The sequence below is a fragment of the Hyperolius riggenbachi genome, chromosome 9, assembly GCF_040937935.1.
Source record: "Hyperolius riggenbachi isolate aHypRig1 chromosome 9, aHypRig1.pri, whole genome shotgun sequence".
Classification (NCBI taxonomy): Eukaryota; Metazoa; Chordata; class Amphibia; order Anura; family Hyperoliidae; genus Hyperolius; species Hyperolius riggenbachi.
The window spans coordinates 5477595-5493824 of NC_090654.1; the positions used below are offsets into that span (position 1 = coordinate 5477595).

At 47.8% G+C, this 16230-nt stretch overlaps 1 protein-coding gene across 2 annotated transcripts in view; it reads right to left on the reverse strand.

Moving 5' to 3' along the window:
- Positions 1-4363: 4363 nt before the first annotated feature.
- The window catches only part of LOC137531849 (platelet glycoprotein IX-like), a 128839-nt gene continuing 116972 nt past the window's right edge, over positions 4364-16230 (reverse strand). For both annotated transcript variants that reach the window (XM_068251826.1, XM_068251825.1), the window contains exon 2: positions 4364-5745. In XM_068251826.1, coding sequence (XP_068107927.1) covers positions 5109-5744 — 636 coding nt within the window. In that variant the 5' untranslated portion in view covers position 5745 and the 3' untranslated portion in view covers positions 4364-5108. The remainder of the gene's footprint in view (positions 5746-16230) is intronic.

Sequence of the window (16230 nt, forward strand, 5' to 3'; positions counted from 1 at the left end):
ATCTAATATCTCTGGAGACCTTTTTTAAAGCGGACCTGAACTTCCTCTCTGCTCTAAAAGATAAGCAACAGCATAATAACCTTTAAAGAAAAACATGTATTTGTTACAGCTGATAGAAAACCTGCAAAAAAAATCTGCAGTGTGTCTACTTCCTACTTTCACGGAAGCAGACATAGGGTTAACATACTGTGTTTACAAGTTAGCTGATCTGTCGTGGCAGAGGAGATTCCTGAGCTGACACAGCTGAGATATCAAATTACACTTGTGATTAGTAACAGATGAGGGAGGTTAGACAGGCTGGTCCCTATAAACACACACAGGGTGTATTTCTCTCTGTTTTCTTTCTGTGCTGTGCAAGAGTTCAGGTCCAGTTTAACCTTCCTGGCGGTAAGTCCGAGCTCAGCTCGGGCTATGCCGCGCAGGAGGATTTCTCAGGCCCTGCTGGGCCGATTTGCAAATTTTTTTTTTAATTACACGCAGCTAGCACTTTGCTAGCTGCGTGTGCTGCTCAATCGCCGCCGCTCCGCGCCGATTCGCCGCTACCCGCCGCGCCGCCCCCCGACCCTCAATCAGTGCCAGGCGTCGCTGAGGGGTGGATCGGGACTCCCTTTGACGTGACGTCATCCTGCCCATCGCCATGGAGACGGGGGAAGCCCTAATGGAAATCCCGTTCAGAACGGGATTTCCTGATGGGCCTGATCGCCGGAGGCGATTTGAGGGCATGGGGGGTTGCCGCAGCTCAGCGGCTGTCATGTAGCTAGCGCTAGGCTAGCTACATGATCAAAAAAAAAATAAAAATTTAAAAATAGTGCTGCGCTGCCCCCTGGCGGTTTTAATTGACCGCCAGGAGGGTTAAATTCCAGTAGCAGGCATGGTTGCACTTGCTGCAGATAGTGACTCCCATTCCTGTAATGGGAGATGAAAGTGGTTTACAGCTTAGGCTCTGCAGACAGCGATCGTGTGCCAGGCATTGTTTATTTGCCTTGCAGAGAAGTGTGGAGAGCGGAGGAGAGATTGATAACCGGCATGCCAGGATTTGCCACCTCCCAGCAGATGGTGAGCGCTACTTGGACAAGAACAACCGAGAGAGATGGCAAAATATTGGCGAGGCAGATGGAATCCGGCTACAATAAATCAGCCCCGATCCAGCCGGAGCGCCGAACCAAATTCTGAATAACAGCGCAAATATGGAAGCGTTATCGTTTAATTTACATCAAAGGGAAATGCTGTAATTAGCTGGAAGTGCAGATAAATCAGGTAGGAGGGTAAGACAGATTGCTCCGTCATAAATAAACAAGATGGGCTGTAAGTGTGCCGCGGTTCAGGAGGCGTTGGATCCGGATTACAGTTATGAGAATTAATCGCATGCAAACTTAGGGCTGTTTTCGTGATTTTACCGCAATTTTCCACAATCGCGCAATAACAAACACTGCAGCGTGAATCCTCCCATAGGGAGACACTGCACTCGCGATTTGCCGGCAATCGCAGAGCATACATTCTGGAATCACCCTCGATCTGAAACAACCCTCGGTGAAGTCAGCCAGAGCCAATTTGGCAAGAGACAAAGAGAAAAAACCAGAGCGCACCGCTGGTGCAATAACTTTTTTACTTCAATTAGACACGCTGTTAAAAGTACACTTACAGTGTATCAATGTTGTATGCGCCTGTCAGGCCTGCCGTCTATCCTCTCCTGTGACCCGCGCTTGGCCAGAGCGGCGGGATGCGATGGAACTGCCGTGGGAGTCGGAAGCGGTGGGCGGAGCCAGGACGCGGGGATGCCGTCTGACGTCACAACGTTTCGGCGTAGACCACGCCTTCATCAGGTAACAGGCGCATACAACATTGATACACTGTAAGTGTACTTTTAACAGCGTGTCTAATTGAAGTAAAAAAGTTATTGCACCAGCGGTGCGCTCTGGTTTTTTCTCTTTGTCTCTTGCTAGAACTGCTGGTACCATCCAGTTTACGGAGCAGCACCCATCCATACATCTCCACCATCCAACAAAGGCAGCGCAGGGATTTTTCTTTTGTCGTATTTAGAGCCAATCTGGCAAAGATGATATTTTTACAGAGTTCACAGTGAAATAATGTCATGTTTTTTTCTTTTAAAGTAAAACTGAAGTGAGAGGTATGTGGAGGCTGCCATATTTATTTCCTTTTAAGCAATACCAGTTACCTGGCTATCCTGCTGATCTTCTGCCTCTAATACTTTTAGCCATAGCCCCTGAACAAGCATGCAGCAGATCAGGTGTTTCTGACATTATTGTCAGATCTGACAAGATTAGCTGCATGATGCTATTCTGGTGTTATTCAGACACTACTGCAGCCAAATAGATCAAGATAATAAAGAAAGCAGATTATCAGATCTTTTCCTAGTAAAGGTTACTACAAGTCAAATTTGACTCATCAACCTTCCTGAAGTTGTGTAGCAAGCATCTATCCTTTTACTTTTAAGCTAAGTACACACATCCAATCTTGATTGTTCAATCTTATCACCAGGGCCACCATCAGAAATTTTGGGACCCGTCACACATCATCAGGCCTGGGCGTCACAACTATGTAGTGCGCCTGCACAGAGCGCTCCCTCCCGGCTGCATGAATGCGTACAAGCCACAACCACCTCGACCTGGAAATAAGTTTGGGGGTCACTCACTAACTGACAGAGGGGGATGGAGGAGAACGGGGGGAGCGGCGGGCATGAGGAGAGCCCACTAAACAGGCCAGTTTTTAATTTTATTTTCCATTAAGGGAAGGCCTCGGGCCCCTCACACTAGTGTTAGTTATCTCCCCCTGATGGCGGCCCTGCTTACCATTTCCATGTAGTATGAGAGTTGGCCTACACAATCTGCTGGCTTATGTATGGTTCCGGCGGTGGCGATTCGGGTGCAGGGAGAAGCTGAGGGGTGGCTCTCCCCCCACAAGGCAACGTAGGGGATTAGAATAAACATATTTCCCTACTGATTGCCTAGTTTGTCCCTTTGGACACGTAATTCAGGGTCCAGCTATTGCAGTCATTTGAGAAGAAATTCCCTTGCTCCGCTATAGCGGTAATTAATATTCCGATCTATGGCGATGCCCAAATCAGGCACTACGCGGTGCCGTGCAGGCTCCAAGATTACCTGACTCCATCTGTTCATAGTACTCAAAGGTAAACATGGCCCCACAAGATTGGGTGTGGGTACTTGGCTTTCCTCCATACCTCCCAACTTTTTGAGATAAGAACGAAGGGCACTTAAAGAAAACCTGTATCAAGAAAAACCTCCCCTGGGGGGTACTGACCTCGGGTGGGGGAAGCCTCCGGATCCTATTGAGGCCTCCCCCGTCCTCCTCGGTTACACGGCGGCGGCGATAAAGCTCCCCGAACAGCGGGGATGTAAATATTTACCTTCCCAGCGCAGGCGCAGTACCGGATCTGCGCTTGGAGATAGGTGGAAACAGCCGATCGCTGTCGGCCCGCTCTACTGCGCAGGCGCAAGTCTCCTGCAAGTCTGCTGCGCCTGCAAGCTTCCTGCACCTGCGCAGTAGAGCAGACACAACAGGGATCGGCTATTTCCACCTATCTCCATCAGGAAAGCCGCAACAGCGCCCCCGCTGGAGCCAGGGAAGGTAAATAAATTGGGGCTTATCAGCGCCTGTCAGCCTTGTGGGGGGAGGATTCCAGGACACTTCGGTGGAGCCAGCGCTGGACTGCCTGCAGCTACAGGGGAGGGGAAAGTCTCATTGGGACCCTGAGGCCTCCCCCTCCCGAGGTGAGTACTTCCCAGGGGCACTTTTTTTATACAGGTTCTCTTTAAAGAGACTCTGAAGTCTCCATAAATTCAGGTTTTTATTGCAAAAACCTGTTCAACATTATTGCCCTAACTAAAACGCTGCATCCCCGCGGCTGAAATCTAACTAAATCCGCTCAAACTCCCCCCACAAAATCCGTGGCTTTCTTGGTCGTGGATTTTGCTGCCATGTGCGCTGCCGTGAGAGGCAGAGCTTTCAGCTGCAGCTCTCCCTCTACACGCGTCCATCAGTGCATATCTCCGCCTCTCCCCCGCCCCTCTCAGTGAAGGAAGACTGAGAGGGGCGAGGAGAGTGGCAGAGCTGCAGCTGAAAGCTCTGCCTCTCCCGGAAGCGCTCCCCGCAGTGTGCCCCGGGGAGTTTGGGGGGATTTTGTTAGATTTCAGCCGCAGGGATGCAGCGTTTTAGTTAGGGCAATAACTTGAACAGGTTTTTGCAATAAAAACCTGACTTTATGGAGACTTCAGTCTCTCTTTAAGTCTTGCCCCTGCCACACCCCTAATCACGCCCCTGTCACACCCCTAATCACACCATCGACACACCCCGACACACCCTTAATAATGCATACCATGAAGAGTTCATAAGAAAATTATGTTGTTTTATAAATTAAACCACACTGGTCCATTTTCCTTCATATTAACATTTGAAATGAGAAATATATCAATTTAAAGTTTGGGAATAAAGTTTAGAGTCGGTTAAACACATTTTCCAGTAGATCTATTTACATAGATCTGTACATCAGCCCTGAAAGAAGGACAAGCGAGGAGGAAAGAAGTTACTTGGTGGGACGGCCATCTCATGAGATTTTAACCTATTTTCGATACAATAAAAGCATTATTTTTCCTATTTGATTCATCGGCTATTAATCTCTATGATTGGGATGCTCCACAGCTAAGTCTCCTCCCTATACTATGTTGTACTGAGGAAGAAAGAGGGGCAAATGGATTGGGTCCTCAAAGAGGGACTGTCCCTCCAAAAGAGGGACAGTTAGAAGCTACGCCTTCTGATGGTGATCAACAGATGAGTCTTCCACTGTCTTTAATAAATGTTTTCTTTAATTTTGTAGATTCCACTGAATTGGTCCAGAGCATTTCCAGCTAAAAATGATGTGGGGTCTGTATAGTTCTCAGTCAATATACAATATTTGGATTACTCCAGGAACATTCTGAGCTTGTGGCCAACAACAAGAACTCCAAGGTTGGCTTACTGTTCCTGTGACCTCCACGGAGAAAAAAAGGGAAAAGTCTACAATCCCCGGGCTACTCCATACAACCATAAATGTGTAACCAACTATGTTTTATTTGGTACTTAGCCTGGAAACATTATTCATCCTTCCAGTAGGTGTAGGACCTTCTTCTAAGAAACCGAGCCCTCGTATACCGATACCACTTGGAGTCAACACTGTGATCACTTACTTTGATTTGGAATTTTATCTTTTTAAAAGCTGCCAGACAACAGATCATTAGGAACAGCAGAAGAATAATTAAAATATGAAGGAACGCATCATTAAATAGAAAGTCTGAGCAGAGTCTTGGGTGCCTGGAGCAAGATGCAATCTGGCTTCCTGCTAACTGGCTGACTCGTTCCCCGTACAGAGACAGTGGGGAGGCACATCTAATCCCATCGTCTATCTCCACATCTCCATCTGAGATCCACATCATTAGGTACCGGATAGTACAGTCACAGTGCAGCGGATTGGAGGATAAATTCAACTTTTTTAAGTCTACTAAGTTGTCGAAAGCCCCGGCGGGGACGGCCGTGATCTGGTTCCCCTGCAGTAGAAGTTCTGCTGTTTCCTTCGGGAAGGATGGGAGAATACTCAAGTTCTTGAAGCCGCAGTCCACTCTCAGCGAGCCTCTGTCCAGCGGGATACATTTACATTCTACAGGACAGTCGCCTCCGCAGGAAGTCGTCAGCAAACAGAGGCCCAGTAATATTAATTTTGGACAAACCAGCATCCTGCAATTAAAAACACAAAACCAGAATTAGCTGTAGAATATTTCTTGGGAAGTTTCAACAGTATTATTACCTTAAACTGCAGTATAGTAAAACAACCACAAGATGTCACTGTATGAAGATGGTAATCTTTATGGGATTGTCATTTCCAGTATTCACTCAGTATTCTCTCTGTTCTAAGCAAACTGCACTTCCTGATGGTGGTGTATGGTGATTTATCTCTGTTTTTCTTAAAGGATACCTGAAGTGACACGTGACATGATGAGAATGACAGGATTACCTATAGACTCCCTTGTGGTTATTTTTCTTTGGATATAATAAGGCTGTTTATTTTGTGGCGATATGATTTCTCCCAACAGCAAATAAAGTGACAAGGACATAATGACATCTTGCTGCCGATGGAATCTCTTAATTCACCAGTCATATAAAACTGCAACGATACATCCAGCTTTCACCTTTCTGCGACTCACACTTGTTTATCGGAATGTTAAAGCGGATCCGAGATGAAAAACTAACTATAACAAGTAACTTGTCTATATATCTTATCTAAAGTTTAGATAGTTTGCACAGCAAATCTAGCTGCAGACAGCTTGAGGGCTCGTTTCCACTATTGCGTTGCGAAATCGCTGCGGCAAAATTCGCATGCAGATGCGAATTTTGCATGCGTGTGCATGCGAATTTTCGTGCGAATTCGCATGCGAATTCGCATGGATAATGATGCATGCGAATTTAACCATGGCAATGCCGGTGTGCTTTTCCATTGATTTCATGCGAATTCGCATGCGAATTTGCATGAAAATTCGCATACCAAAACAGCATGCGAATTTCCTATTAAATACATTAGCGGCGTTTCGCATGCATTCCACTCTCAGGCGAATTCGTTGGCTCTTTTGTGCGTTTTTTCACCGCTCAAAAAAACGCACATCACCAACGCAACAGTGGAAACAGGCCCATTCACTTGCATACCATGTGCGAATCCGCATGCGTTGGACGCATGCGGATTCGCGATAGTGGAAACGAGCCCTTAATAGAATATGATTAGTGATACAATGACAACAGCCATGTTGTTTGTAAACATTACACACAGACAAGCTTATCTGCATCTTCAGCACTCAGCCTGTGAAAAAAACCTAAACCCCCCTCCTCCTCCCTCCTCCCCTCTGCCTCTGAAATCTCCGGCTAGTAACACCTCCCCCTCCTCCTGCCCAGACTGAGCTCCCATGAGCCCTTGCTTGCTACTGTCTGAAAATGCCAAGGCTCTCTCCCCTCCCCCCCCCCCCCCACAAGCCAAAAAATAATGAGAGGTGAAGGTAGCAGTTAGGTTTACATTACATGCCATAAAATTAAAAGATAAAAATTTTATAAAGCAAATATGACTCTACCCACGTTCTTCCTCTGCTGTACAGAGATGAACTCTTTGTGGCCATCACTACAAATCAGCAAAATAGACTCCACCTCCTCCCTCTGCTGCACAGAGATTTACTCTTTGTGACCATCAATAGAGCTCAGCAAAGCCTCATCATCATCTATACCAGCTCCTCCATAAATATTGTCAGGGGCGTAACTAGAAATCACTGGGCCCCCCTGCGAATATTTGGATGGGGCCCCCCCCATAGGTGCCAAATAATCGTAATGGGGCAGCGTTTCACTGTAAATTAATTGTAAAGTGGGCAGCATTTTACCAGACAATCGTAATGTGGGCCAGAAAATCGTAATGTGGGCAGAGTTCACCAGAAAATCGTAATGTGGGCCTTTAGAAAATCATAATGTGGGCAGAGTTCACCAGAAAATCGTAATGTGGGCACCAGTCACCAGAAAATAGTAACGTGAGCAGCAGTCACCAGAAAATTGTAACGTGGGCAGCATTCACCAGACAATCGTAATGTGGGCAGCGTTCACCAGAATATCGTAATGTGGGCCAGAAAATCGTAATGTGGGCAGAGTTCACCAGAAAATCGCAATGTGGGCAGCAGTCACCAGAAAATTGCAATGTGGGCATCAGTCACCAGAAAATCCTAATGTGGGCAGCAGTCACCAGAAAATCCTAATGTGGGCAGCAGTCAGTCACCAGAATGTCGTAATGTGGGCAGCAGACACCAGAAAATCGCAATGTGGGCAGCAGACACCTGAAAATCGTAATGTGGGCAGCAGACACCTGAAAATCGTAATGTGGGCAGCAGACACCTGAAAATCGTAATGAGGGCAGCAGACAGCTGAAAATCGCAATGTGGGCAGCAGTGACCAGAAAATTGTAATGTGGGCAGAGTTCACCAGAAAATCGCAATGTGGGCAGCAGTCACCAGAAGATCGCCATGTGGGCAGCAGTCACCAGAAAATTGCAATGTGGGCATCAGTCACCAGAAAATCCTAATGTGGGCAGCAGTCACCAGAATATCGTAATGTGGGCAGCAGTCACCAGAAAATCCTAATGTGGGCAGCAGTCAGTCACCAGAATGTCGTAATGTGGGCAGCAGACACCAGAAAATCCTAATGTGGGCAGCAGTCACCAGAAAATCCTAATGTGGGCAGCAGTCACCAGAAAATCCTAATGTGGGCAGCAGTCAGTCACCAGAATGTCGTAATGTGGGCAGCAGACACCAGAAAATCACAATGTGGGCAGCAGACACCAGAAAATCACAATGTATATTTTGTATATATTTTTTCAATAAAAATCAATAAAATCACAATGTGGGCAGCAGACACCTGAAAATCGTAATGTGGGCAGCAGACACCTGAAAATCGTAATGTGGGCAGCAGACACCTGAAAATCGTAATGTGGGCAGCAGACACCTGAAAATCGTAATGTGGGCAGCAGACACCTGAAAATCGTAATGTGGGCAGCAGACACCTGAAAATCGTAATGTGGGCAGCAGACACCTGAAAATCGCAATGTGGGCAGCAGACATCAGAAAATTGCAATGTGGGCAGCAGTGACCAGAAAATCACAATGTGGGCAGCAGTGACCAGAAAATCACAATGTGGGCAGCAGACACCAGAAAATCATAATGTGGGCAGCAGTGACCAGAAAATCGCAATGTGGGCAGCAGTCACCAGAAAATCGTAATGTGGGCAGCAGTGACCAGAAAATCGCAATGTGGGCAGCAGACACCAGAAAATCGTAATGTGGGCAGCAGACACCTGAAAATCACAATGTGGGCAGCAGTGACCAGAAAATCGCAATGTGGGCAGCAGTGACCAGAAAATCACAATGTGGGCAGCAGACACTAGAAAAAAAATGCACCTGTGAAAAAAAAACCAATTCACTTACCTGACAGAAGTCTTCTCCTCTCCCGGCATCTGGCTCGCAGCTCCCCGAGTCCTCCTGCAGCACATCTCCCGCGCTGACAGGCAGAGTGCAGGGCTACGGCAAGATGGCTCCCGAAGCCCTGTACTAGAGACACAAATAGTCTCCAGTGTAGGGCTTCTTCGGCGGCCATCTTGCCGTAGCCCTGCTCTGCCTGCCGGAGACTATGCAGGCTGCTGGAGCGGGGCTGCGGGGAATGAACTGGCGCAGCGTCTATTAGACGCTGCGGCCAGTTGAGCACCTTGCTGGGGGGTCCAGAGCAGCGCTCCCCCCACGCACAGTGAGCGGCCCCAGAGCAGCCCCGGGCGGCCGGGCCCCCCTGCGGCTGAGAGAGTCGCATCCCCGGTAGGTACGCCGGTGGTGACAGCCTTTCCTCCTCCGGGCCCCTGACTTGCTAGGGGCCCCCCTGCAACTGCAGGGGCTGCAGGGTCTATTCCTACGCCCCTGAATATTGTGTATTATAGCATTTAACCCTTCCCACAACCTGCCCAAGGTGCTTATAAAAGCTATATGTACCTCTCATCGTACCACCCCGCCTGAAGTAACAAAGCCATTTCTGGCTGTTCTTTTATTTAACCCTTTCACAGAGGTACTACTAGGGAGAGTGCAGGACAGGAAAATGACACATTAATCAGGGACAGGGTGATGACACTCTGCTGATCAGAGTTAGGCTGGTTTCACACCATAAACCAGCATCAGCATCACACCATCAAAAAACGGCCTTTAGGGAACACCTCGCCGCCGCGGAAGCGTATTTTAACAATGCACTTCCGTGCACTTCTGCATACCGGAAGCAGGAAGTGACGGCAAGAGCACGTCACGTCACTTTCTGCTTCAGGTATGCAGAAGTGCACGGAAGCGTATTGTTATAATATGCTTCCGCGCATGCACGCTGTGACGTCGCGTTAGTGAATTTTTTAAAATCCACACATTGCCGTAGACTAACATGACTTCCGGCCCGGCACAGCTCGCCGCAGAATCCGCACGGTAACGTAGTTCTGGCCCTGAATCGGGGATGCGGTGAAAACGTCACTTCGATCGCGGTGTAACGTCGCAGTACGAAAGTCTCCATAAATTTTCATTGCCTGGCAGTGGGGTAAAATTGCTGCTCCGCCCCGGAGTGAAAAGGGCCCTGAAGGTCCCGGACGTTTTTGACACTTTTGTGTCGCTTTGATACAGCTGTATTACATATACCATCTTAGTGATATGCATTTCGTTTTTCTCACTACAGTCTAGGTTTTCTCTATTTTTTCCCAAAACTATTTTATTTTATCATCATTTTATGGAGAAAAATTAGGCGTAAATGCAGAAAATACCCATTTTTTTCACCCTTGTCACATGACACATCCCACAGTTATAAAACACATAAAAATGAATTATTTGGACGGCCCAGTTAAAAAGATCCCCCATGTGCCATATTTTATTACTAGCTGAGCATGTGGTGGACCGTTATCCCCAATCTGCGCGTCTGTGGCGATTGAATGCAATCGCTAGGGCGACAGGTCAGGGGTCATAGAGCTGTACAGATGCATCACTAGGCAATGGCAGAGCGTTACATCTGTAGAGCATTGGGGCCCCAAACTTTCACCCTAGCGATTAGTCGTTAATACTTTATAAACAGGCATAGGTATTGCAGGGGTTAATAATGGGTGAATAGGCTAGGATGGGGTTAAAAATTACCTAGGGATTTAAAAAAAAATACTTTTTATTTTATTAGGACCATGTCACTTTAAAAAATGTTTTAAAACTTTTTTTTTTTTTTTTTTTTGCTTATCTTTATCGAATGATTGTTGCCATTTGCTAGCAACAATCATTCACAGGGCCATGCACATGCGGCAGGTGGTGATTTTTAATGGGGTATGTAGATTCTCCGTCTTAAAACCTGCAGAAGCACTAATTATGATGTACAGGGCCGGATTTACAGCTCAGGAGCCTATAGGCACATAAGCTCTGGCGCCCTAAGCCCCGCCCACAATAGGCCACACCCACTAATGACATGCCCCTTTTCTTATTATATTATATTTTATTAACAACTCATGGTGGAAATTACCAAATTTAGGCTATTACTAACAGTGGCGGTAGGTGGGTGGAAGAGCACAGCAGGTAGGTATAAAGAACGTGAGTAGTCAGTGGGGGTAGGTAGGTGGGAGAGAGCTCAGCAGGTAGATGTAGAGAGAGCACAGAGAGGAGTCAGTGGGGGTAGGTAGTTTCGAGAGTGCAGCACGTAGTTATAGAGAACACAGAGAGGAGTCAGTGGGGGTAGGTAGTTTCGAGAGTGCAGCACGTAGTTATAGAGAACACAGAGAGGAGTCAGTGGGGGTAGGTAGTTTCGAGAGTGCAGCACGTAGTTATAGAGAACACAGAGAGGAGTCAGTGAGGGTAGGTAGGTGGGAGAATTCCACAGGTAGGAATAGAGAGCACAGAGAACAATCAGTGGGCGTGGGTAGGTGGGAGAGCGTAGAAGAATGGTATATAGAGAACAGAGAGCAGTCAGTGGGGGTTGGTAGGTAGATGGGAGAGTGCAGCAGGTAGGTATAGAGAGCATAGACAGCAGGAAGTTAGGGTAGGTAAGATGGTAGGTTAGAGGGAAAAGCAGGTAGAGAAAGGCAGTAAGTAAGCGAAGGGTTAGAGCGGACCTGAGGGACATTTAAGTAACAAGACAATATACTCTGTACAGCGCTGCGGAAGACGTCGACGCTATATAAATACTAAAAAATAATAATCATAAAATAAGCAACAGCATTATAACCTTTAAAGAAAAACATTTCTTTGTTACATCTGATATAAATCCTTCAATAAATCAGCAGTGTGTCTACTTCCTACTTTCAAGAAAGCAGACATATTGTTAACTTCCTGTGCTTTCAAATGAGCTTAACTGCCGTTGCAGTCAAGTGACACAGGGGAGAGATCAAATTACAATTTGTGATTAGACACAGGTGAGGGGCAATTGCATTAGACACAGGTGAGAGGAAATTACATTAGACACAGGTGAGGGGCAATTACATTAGTCACAGGTGAGGGGCAATTACATTAGTCACAGGTGAGGGGCAATTACATTAGTCACAGGTGAGGGGCAATTACATTAGTCACAGGTGAGGGGCAATTACATTAGTCACAGGTGAGGGGCAATTACATTAGACACAGGTGAGGGGCAATTACATTAGACACAGGTGAGGGGCAATTACATTAGACACAGGTGAGGGGCAATTACATTAGTCACAGGTGAGGGGCAATTACATTAGTCACAGGTGAGGGGAAATTACATTAGTCACAGGTGAGGGGAAATTACATTAGACACAGGTGAGGGGCAATTACATTAGTCACAGGTGAGGGGAAATTACATTAGTCACAGGTGAGGGGCAATTACATTAGACACAGGTGAGGGGCAATTACATTAGTCACAGGTGAGGGGCAATTACATTAGTCACAGGTGAGGGGCAATTACATTAGTCACAGGTGAGGGGCAATTACATTAGACACAGGTGAGGGGCAATTACATTAGTCACAGGTGAGGAGCAATTACATTAGTCACAGGTGAGGGGCAATTACATTAGTCACAGGTGAGGGGCAATTACATTAGACACAGGTGAGGGGCAATTACATTAGTCACAGGTGAGGGGCAATTACATTAGTCACAGGTGAGGGGCAATTACATTAGTCACAGGTGAGGAGCAATTACATTAGTCACAGGTGAGGGGAAATTACATTAGACACAGGTGAGGGGAAATTACATTAGACACAGGTGAGGGGCAATTACATTAGACACAGGTGAGGGGCAATTACATTAGACACAGGTGAGGGGCAATTACATTAGACACAGGTGAGGGGCAATTACATTAGTCACAGGTGAGGAGCAATTACATTAGTCACAGGTGAGGGGAAATTACATTAGACACAGGTGAGGGGCAATTACATTAGACACAGGTGAGGGGAAATTACATTAGACACAGGTGAGGGGAAATTACATTAGTCACAGGTGAGGGGCAATTACATTAGACACAGGTGAGGGGAAATTACATTAGACACAGGTGAGGGGAAATTACATTAGACACAGGTGAGGAGCAATTACATTAGTCACAGGTGAGGGGCAATTACATTAGTCACAGGTGAGGGGCAATTACATTAGACACAGGTGAGGAGCAATTACATTAGTCACAGGTGAGGGGAAATTACATTAGACACAGGTGAGGGGAAATTACATTAGACACAGGTGAGGAGCAATTACATTAGTCACAGGTGAGGGGCAATTACATTAGTCACAGGTGAGGGGCAATTACATTAGTCACAGGTGAGGGGCAATTACATTAGTCACAGGTGAGGGGCAATTACATTAGTCACAGGTGAGGGGCAATTACATTAGTCACAGGTGAGGGGCAATTACATTAGACACAGGTGAGGGGCAATTACATTAGACACAGGTGAGGGGCAATTACATTAGACACAGGTGAGGGGCAATTACATTAGTCACAGGTGAGGGGCAATTACATTAGTCACAGGTGAGGGGAAATTACATTAGTCACAGGTGAGGGGAAATTACATTAGACACAGGTGAGGGGCAATTACATTAGTCACAGGTGAGGGGAAATTACATTAGTCACAGGTGAGGGGCAATTACATTAGACACAGGTGAGGGGCAATTACATTAGTCACAGGTGAGGGGCAATTACATTAGTCACAGGTGAGGGGCAATTACATTAGTCACAGGTGAGGGGCAATTACATTAGACACAGGTGAGGGGCAATTACATTAGTCACAGGTGAGGAGCAATTACATTAGTCACAGGTGAGGGGCAATTACATTAGTCACAGGTGAGGGGCAATTACATTAGACACAGGTGAGGGGCAATTACATTAGTCACAGGTGAGGGGCAATTACATTAGTCACAGGTGAGGGGCAATTACATTAGTCACAGGTGAGGAGCAATTACATTAGTCACAGGTGAGGGGAAATTACATTAGACACAGGTGAGGGGAAATTACATTAGACACAGGTGAGGGGCAATTACATTAGACACAGGTGAGGGGCAATTACATTAGACACAGGTGAGGGGAAATTACATTAGTCACAGGTGAGGGGCAATTACATTAGTCACAGGTGAGGGGCAATTACATTAGTCACAGGTGAGGAGCAATTACATTAGTCACAGGTGAGGGGAAATTACATTAGACACAGGTGAGGGGCAATTACATTAGACACAGGTGAGGGGAAATTACATTAGACACAGGTGAGGGGAAATTACATTAGTCACAGGTGAGGGGCAATTACATTAGACACAGGTGAGGGGCAATTACATTAGACACAGGTGAGGGGAAATTAGGCTAAATTCTCTAAATACATACTGGGTGCATTTCTCTCTGTTCATTCTGTCCTACGAGTTCAGATCCAGGTGGGAGTAGGCTGGGCTCTGGGTAGAGGGGGCAGAAATGGATCAAGTTCAAATCCCAGAGTGGCTGTGGGAGATTCGGGGGAGGGGGGGCAGAAAAAGGACTCTTGTGGCGGAGGAGACCCTCCCTCCCTTCATACCAGCCACAGTGGTGGAGGAGACCTGCATCTAGAAGAGCAGCGGCGGCAGCAGGCTATCACCATTACTATTAGCGGTATCCTCCAGTTCTTCTGCAGCAGCGAGTGGCTCCATGACGTCACCCAGCAGCGCCCCCTGCGTCCTCTCCATGGATACACGCAAAGTCAGGCGCTGTATCCATGGAGAGGACGCAGGGGGCGCTGCTGGGTGACGTCATGGAGCCACTTGCTGCTGCAGAAGAACTGGAGGATACCGCTAATAGTAATGGTGATAGCCTGCTGCCGCCGCCGCCGCTCTTCTAGATGCAGGTCTCCTCCACCACTGTGGCTGGTATGAAGGGAGGGAGGGAGAAAGGGAATAATTCCCGCCTCTGACAAACGTGCCGCCTGTAGGCACGTGCCTAGTCTATTTAATGGTAAATCCGGCCCTGATGATGTAGAATCAATATCCTGGAACCATAAGCAGTAAATAAAGTTGTTTGCAATGTATTCATTTGCATCTTACCAGGGCTGTTTTTAGGCATAGGCCAACCAGGCAAATGCCTGGGGTCACAACTGTAGGTGGAGACACTGCAGAACTAGTCGCGCGTGCGGCGGAGGGCGGGCGTGGGTGGCGAGCACACGTGCGGTGAGAAACGCAGACCTAGAGCCCATTTTTAAACGGGCTTAGGTTTGCTAGTCCTCTATAATAAAACCCAAGTGTCCCTGCATACTACTGTCTCTGTGTCCTTGGGTCCATGCTTCTTGCTACTGCGCATGTGCGCAGCCGGCATGGACAGCCGGTGAGACAGGAGGACGGGGACAGTAAGTCGGGCAGGTGTGTGCGCAGTTGGACGGGTACACACGCATGAGCAGCAGGTGCTAGCGCGCGGCTAGTGCGCGTGTGTTTGCAGCGGGCGTGCGTGCATGCGCACTGATAAAAAACAGACCTAGAGCCCGTTTTTTAAATGGGCTTGGGTCTCCTAGTAATCTATAAACAATGTGAACTGTAAAAACTGAAATTTCGCAAAACAACACACTTATTTCACGGACACAAATTTGGTAGATGAATGTAGTTTTCGTTTAACCTCCTTAGCGGTAACCAGGATCTAGACTCGGAGTGGAAAACCGCAGCTAAGAGCGGTGACCCCGATCTACACTCGTGGTAGCCGCCGGGAGGTCCATGCAGAGCATTGCGCACAGCAGGCGTTCTCGCACACCTCCCGGGGGATCCAGATGCTGGCAGCCATTCCTCTTCCTGTCCTCCGAGGCTCTGCATGAGATCGCCGGCTGTCGTCATGGTGACAGCCGGCAATCTCACTACAGGGTTACACCACCACCCGGAGGACGGAGGGAGAACTGCAGCACTGGTTCCCAGGGAGGTGAGTGAGAGATGGGGTTACTGCAGAGACTCTGGTGCGGGGCCGGCTCTATGCAGAGGCAAGAGGGGGCAGCGCCCCCTCAAATTAATGCCTTGCCCCCCTAGACTTTTTGCCGCCTGAGGCAAATTTAGAAAAAAATTACCGCCGCCGCCCCCCCTCCCCCGTGGGGGGCCGCTGAGCCGGAGGGGTAGCGGGCAGGATGGGGGTATTGGGCCTAGCGGTGGGGAGGGGGGTCGGACCCCCCCTCCCTCGCCTGGGTCCCCCGATCTGCGCTCCCCTCCAGCTGTAAATAGGAAGCAGCCG